This window comes from Neolamprologus brichardi, chromosome 11, assembly GCF_056152115.1.
Source record: "Neolamprologus brichardi isolate AB-2024 chromosome 11, ASM5615211v1, whole genome shotgun sequence".
Classification (NCBI taxonomy): Eukaryota; Metazoa; Chordata; class Actinopteri; order Cichliformes; family Cichlidae; genus Neolamprologus; species Neolamprologus brichardi.
Genome location: NC_142114.1, coordinates 19508388 through 19514952, shown reverse-complemented (window position 1 = coordinate 19514952; position 6565 = coordinate 19508388). Strand labels below are relative to the sequence as shown.

The window sequence follows — 6565 nt, the reverse complement described above, 5'->3', positions numbered from 1 at the left end:
CATCTGTCCCCATCATTCTCATTCTCCCTCTTATGTTCTTGCTTTTTGTTTGTGTATCTGTAAGCACTTGTTGATTTTCTGTAAATTAACAAGTTAAAGTATTATTTTCACCACTTCTGAACTCATCTGCTCCCTGCTGAATAAAGTTCTCCATACTGTTTGCAAACGTTTTGAAAAGAACTCAACACACATTTAATTTGAAACAGTTTTTAATTGAAGACTGACACACAAGTGTTAATGTTTAGAGGTTACACACACTGCAGTAGTATATTTTATATCACAAAGTGTTGCTAAGCATGAACTTAATATAGTGAATGATAGCCAGCATAGCAATTTAAATATCCCAACAATCAGCAGTTTCATTTTGCATTTTAATCCAAAACATCAGCATCACCAAAAACATTTGAAACACATTTTTTAAGTCTATATTTGAGAAAATTTTCTGATTCCTCACAGAAATTAAATGAATCAAAGGCTAACAACAACTACAATATCATCCCCTAAAACCCAGAAGCAAGTGACTTTAGATATAACAGTGAAGTTTCAAACTTAATCACCATCATCGCCTTTATTTCATTGAAGGGTTAAAAAAAAATAAAGCTATCAGTCCAATCCTTTGTTTTTGTCATGTGTTTTGTTTCTGTTTGGCCACATTAACTACGCTCAAAACACGAGGGTAGGGAGGTGCAGAGGGCCAGAAAACTGTTGTGCAAAACAAACAGTGTAAAGGCAACGCTGTGAATTCATAAACAAATCAATACAGCCTGAAATCTTCCATCAATGCAATGCAAGGTGAAAACAAAGAAAAAAGAAAGAAACAACAAAATACACCTATGAGTAGAAACGGGACAGAAAGCACGAGTGTCTGTGTGTGGACCACAGGCTGATATTTCATCGCTCTGATATAAATAACCACATCCTTATTGTGGTTGTAAATCACAGCCTGAACGGCAGCCCGCATTAAGCTGTAATATCACCACCTATGTTGGTGGTGTCATATGTCAGTGGTCCCCAACCTTTTTTGTGCCACGGACCGGTTTATGCCCGACAATATTTTCACGGACCGGCCTTTAAGGTGTCGCGGATAAATATAACAAAATAAAACTAGTACCGGTACCGAAAAAAAGAAGATTTATTCATAACACACGTGAAAAGACCCAGGAAAACCGAGTTAACGATAAAAACAATAACAAAATAACGCCGAAAACCGATAAAAAACCCTGAAAACCATACATTTCACACCTGAGCCTCAACTCTCGCGGCCCGGTACTGGTCTGAGGCCCGGGGGTTGGGGACCGCTGTCATATGTCACGGTCACTGTTAATTATTTATGAGACTATCATATCAGTAATATTAACACAGCAAGAACCTTTCGATCATGGCGATCATCTTCGATACAACATAGCGTGACATCCCAAATTCAGTTTACTTCTTCCTCCTTTGGTCGGTCACTAGCAAGGAGTCAAAAGATCAGTGGATTCGGTTTCCCTCAGCAAAGGCACTACGGCACAAAGTGTCATCCTTTGATCACTTCTTGGTTTCTGTCTTCTGCACGCCGTCAACACATTTCATCTTGACTGTCTTTTGCAGGCTGGTTTGCATGTTTTAAAGTTTAGGCATTTCACTCTAAATTGCGTTTCTGACATTGTGTTTTATCACATGTTTCAAACATTATGTCAGTGTCAATATTTTCATCTTTATACTTAAACTGATGTTTCATCTACTGGCAGATTTAATCTTTTAAACTTTTATTTGATGTTCTCGTTGCCCCTGATTGACTGATAAAGGCTTGTCGAGTTTATCTTGCTTTTAAAAGTTTTTCATCATTGATTTTCAATCTCGCATCTTCACGGCAATAACCTTATCCTGGGTTGTTGACATGTGTATAGCTATTTTTCCTGGAACCAGAGCCATGGGCGAGCTATGGAGGCCAGGACCAAAAATAGGAAATATCACACCTTCAAACTTGTGTGTAAGTGTGACCAGGTGCTTCCCTAACCCTCCATCCCAAAATGACACCTCTCCCTTTTCCATATTAAGCTTGACTCGAATCTTTTCAGGTCGCTGCTGAAGCTGCAGCTCTTCACGCTTAGTCGTCATTACATTATACACCCCTTTGCTCAGTCCTAAGGCCCACACACCGCGGTTTGTTGCGACTGTAAACTTCTTTTTACGCGGCAATGACTCTCTGCACACTCCCACTATCCACTTGGGGTTGTCACCTACAAGGACATCCCATTTGTGTTTCCCGGAGGTGTAACCTTCAGCACCGAGGACAAAGACGCAGGGATCAAAGCGATATGGGTTATCAGGGACGGTCAGCCGCTCTGAGCTTTCCTTCACACTGACCAGGTCTGAACTCAAAGACAGCCAAGGCGAGGCTGTGTTCGGGTTCAACAGCACTGGATCTGCACACATAGGGTGACAAAAGCCACAATGGGGGTCAAATTTCTTGTGAAGAGATATGCTAAATGTACTAAATGTAGGAAAGTCATGTGCAATCTCTATGCACTGTTCTAGAGCTCAAGACTACAAACATCCACTATCAAGTGCTGGCAGGAAAAGATTAACTAGTATTAAAATGTACTGATTCCAAGGTTCAGTGGCATTTCTTTGTGTCTGAAATAAATAAACAGACTAGTTATTTTTGCCTTCTGTCTGTAGTATAGCCATCAACAAGCATAAGCTCTGTTTTCATGAAGGATCTGGATCACTGTCAAATGACACCAAATACATGATGAACAGCTCAGTTCATACAACACTGGTTTTCAGGCAATGACTGAAGTGTAATACTGATCTACATTCACAATTCTTTTAATAGAATTGAGCCTATGAGATGCATTCTAGTGCACGTGTGTCTTCTAAAATTTGTGTATATTTCAGGCAATAAAGGCAGTTCCACTGTTCCAAAATCCCACCGTGTAACGTACTCACAATATTTCACATGAGACTGCATTTTCTTCCATACGTTGAAGCCCAGACCACCAACGTGTTTGGCCACGTTCAAAAGGGATCCGTAGGGAAGGCGAGGCTCTGAACGAGACCAGTGAGCTCTAGACAAGAGACGGCAATGTGTAAAGTTAATGAGAGACAGTTGTAACTTAGCAAAAGACAGCAGAGAGCTATATAAAGAAAATCATAATTTGACGACTGTGCAAATATTTATTAAAAACATCTTTGTAATGAATTTTTTTTAGATGTATTTAATCTATAACAGAGATTGTTTTTGCAAATATTATTTCTGATTACGGCGAGTTTTGCAGGGACTTACTGTCTTTTTAAATTCTGGAAATTCTGAAACAAAAAAAGTGACCGAAATCAGTTTGATTCAAGTCATGTAAAGCGCTCGTGAGACACAAAACGACATTGTGATAAGAGACTTTTTTTTTTGTTTTTTTGTTTTTTTTTTTTTTACCCGGAGGAGCGGTAGATCCTCATTGCCCATCTCCTTCTTAATTGTATCAATGAGCTCCTTCAAAGTGACAACATCCTTTTCTGTGTTTTCAATCAGTTTCTCTATACCAGCGATCTTCTCCACCTCCTCATCAGACAGTGCTTTAAGACGCATCGCTTCTTCTGCGGTAAGCACGTCGTGAAGCCTCTGAAACTCTGCTCTGATCTGCTTTTCTGCTTCTCCAGCCTGATACTGTATTAAGATTGAGCAGAGAGTTTGTTTATGCAACATCGAGTATGAAATGAGACGTGAGCAGCCTCTGGTGTTTTATGTTTTGCATTTGTACTGTACATTTGTGCTGTGCCAGAAAAACATTAACGTGAAGCAGTGAAATTAATACCCCATAAGCTATGGATAGAAATATGCTTTAAAGTGTTGCAAATATGAACACTTCGTTCATATTGTGTGTAACTTTTGTTTCATGTCACAGAGTAAAATGGAGACATCTGGGCTCTCTCTCTGTATTTGTCTTTTTTTAATGTATTACTTTTTTTTAAAATGAAAAAGTCTTTTCTTGTTCTCAATAAACAGAACTGCGCATGTGTGGTCAAATTGCTTTGTATTAGTGCGTGGATTGAAGCATGATTTGTGAGTCCACAGAAGTTACACATGAATCACTGTACACAATTGTGTATTTTACTTTTTGCCTGTGGATAACATTGTACGTATTTGCGATGCTTCTGATGCATATTTCTCTCCATAATTTCCCGTCTACATGTTCTATAGTCTCATCTTTCCTTTGGAATGTAATCTGCCCCGGATCAGTTTAACATAAGGGGGCAAAGTACTTTACAGATCGCCTCAGGAAGCCACGCTTTAGAAACTGAAGATGTCTGAATTCAAAATACCAGTCCTGCTGCTATTAATAACCAGCTTAATCACTATTCGTGTAATAAGAACACCGTGAGACATGTCAGTGACCTTACCTTGACATAGGTCACTGCGTTTTTGAAATTGCGAGATGCTTTCTTGTACGAGTCCACTTTCTTTTCAAAAATGTGGACTCTGTCGCTCAGCTCTTTCTGCAAAAAACACCATTAGCACAAAATGTTTCAGTGACAAGGGTTACACACACAACACAAATATACACATCTTAGACAGATAAGATGACATCAAATTGTAAAATGGTTTGGTACTTATAGTATATACTTATATAGTGCTGTCGATTTAATATGAGCATTCAAAGTTCTTTTTACTATGTATATCTATCAGTATCTTGCTCATGGATACTTCAACAGACTGGAAGATCCAGGGATTGACCCTTTCTGCTACCAGAGCCACTGCTGCCCAAACATTGCTTTAAAAACATTGTTATGGCTGAAAGAGTTACCAGAAAGCTGTTTACTGCTGGCCAAGATATTCACAAGCATTCATTGAGGTACTTTGGGTGGTTGTACAGACTGCAGTAACGATCCTGTGAACAATTTTCTGTCTTTGATGGGAGATTATGGGCATATAATGAACCTCTAAATTATCTACTTTTACCAAAGATCCAAAATTGTCACCATTGCTGCTGATGACATTATGTCAGAACCTACACCGCTGATAGAAAGGGCCTTAATGCTTGATGAACCAGAAACACCCCTGCCCAAGCTGCTGTATTGGTCTTGAGTTATGTCTCCATTTTTCACTGTGGGGTAAAACGAGAGCTTTCATCTTTATAGTGAGTAGAAGCATGGCATTGTGAAGCAAGGTGAGGTGATCAAGGCATATTTATTATTTGGCACAACTTTACAACATAAAATACTGGTAGTAGAGTGTGACATCTGGTGAATTAAACGGTCCAATGATGAGGAAGTCACCACCATGAAGTCACTATATTGAAATGACTAAGTCCTGTATTAGACTAAAAACTTATTTGTAATGAGAATCCACATTCAATTTTTCTTTTTTAGTCTGGCACTGGCCTTACTGTTAATTACACACCTTTCCATAACATATTACTAAATGAGCAGCTGCAACTACAGTTTGTCAGCTTTGAAGAAATCTCAAACAAACCAGTTCCTGCTGGTGGAAACAGGATTGCATAGCATTTTTTTCTTTCTCAAGAATAGTCTGACAAACTGGTTGGGGGAACTCTTACCTTGCACATGGGCGCCCCATCGCTCAGTGTGTACAGCCTGTGGGTGCTGTGCAGAGGGACGCAGTCCACGCACACCGGCTCCTCGTCCTTCTCGCAGTACAGCTCCAGGGGTTTCAGGTGCAGGTTGCAGACTGCCTCACTGGACTGAATGGTTTTCGGTCGTTTGTTCGTCTGTTTAAGGAAGGACTCGCAGGTGCTATTGAGCGCACGATTGGCGATGGCCTTGTCTTTCTCACACACCTCCCGGCAGACGGGACACGTTTTGCGGTGCTTACAATTTTCATCCAGACACTCCCGACAGAAGCTGTGGGTGCAGGGCAGCAACATCGGGTCCCGGAATATGCCCTGGCATATAGGGCAGGTCAGGTCCTGCTGGAGAGGTAAAGGCTCATCCTCATCCATGTTGTCAGACATGGCTTCACAGGCCCGCTTCAATTTGCTTTCGCTTTCAAAAACAGTGAAAATCGACAAATAAAGGCAGACAGACACGTATCCACCTGCCTCCGCGGGTTAGGCGAAATCAACTGGCTGTTGATTTCAACAATGTTGGTTAGATTAAAACAGAAAGCAAAAAATAACGAAGATTTACTATCACTGCGTTGACAAAGTTCAACAACTTCTTCCCGCATCTCCTTTTCCGCGTTTGTGCTACAGGAAGCAGATCTACTCACTGTTTTTTGAAGCACTGCCCTCTAGTGGTCCTGGAGGGAACAATAAATATCTGGTGGGGAGCAGGATGAGCTGATCCCAACAAACCCAATATAGGACAAAGAGTTTGTTTGTGTGGGGAAATGAGGGACACACTTCTAGTGCTGAAAAGGATGTGAAGAAATTTATTTTTTCTGAAATTTGACATTCAAAAATTACACAAACAGCCAGCGATTAAAGGAACATGAGGTTTCTTCTTTTCCTTCAATCATAGTTTTACTTTCATGCATTCTCCATTTTGTCCCAGTAACATTTATATGAGCTCCTTGCTGTTATTTCAGTTCAGGTTTCAGAGATGGTGCCATCCATCCATCTGCTAG

At 40.3% G+C, this 6565-nt stretch overlaps 1 protein-coding gene across 1 annotated transcript; it reads right to left on the bottom strand.

Moving 5' to 3' along the window:
• Window positions 1-191: 191 nt before the first annotated feature.
• Window positions 192-6177, bottom strand: trim35-28 (tripartite motif containing 35-28). The gene is made up of 6 exons (XM_087848283.1): window positions 5538-6177; window positions 4381-4476; window positions 3416-3646; window positions 3272-3294; window positions 2935-3053; window positions 192-2408 (listed from the first exon to the last, which is right to left on the bottom strand). The coding sequence occupies exons 1-6, from the start codon at window positions 5949-5951 to the stop codon at window positions 1834-1836; spliced, it is 1458 nt and encodes a 485-aa protein (XP_087704409.1). The 5' UTR covers window positions 5952-6177; the 3' UTR covers window positions 192-1833.
• Window positions 6178-6565: the final 388 nt, after the last annotated feature.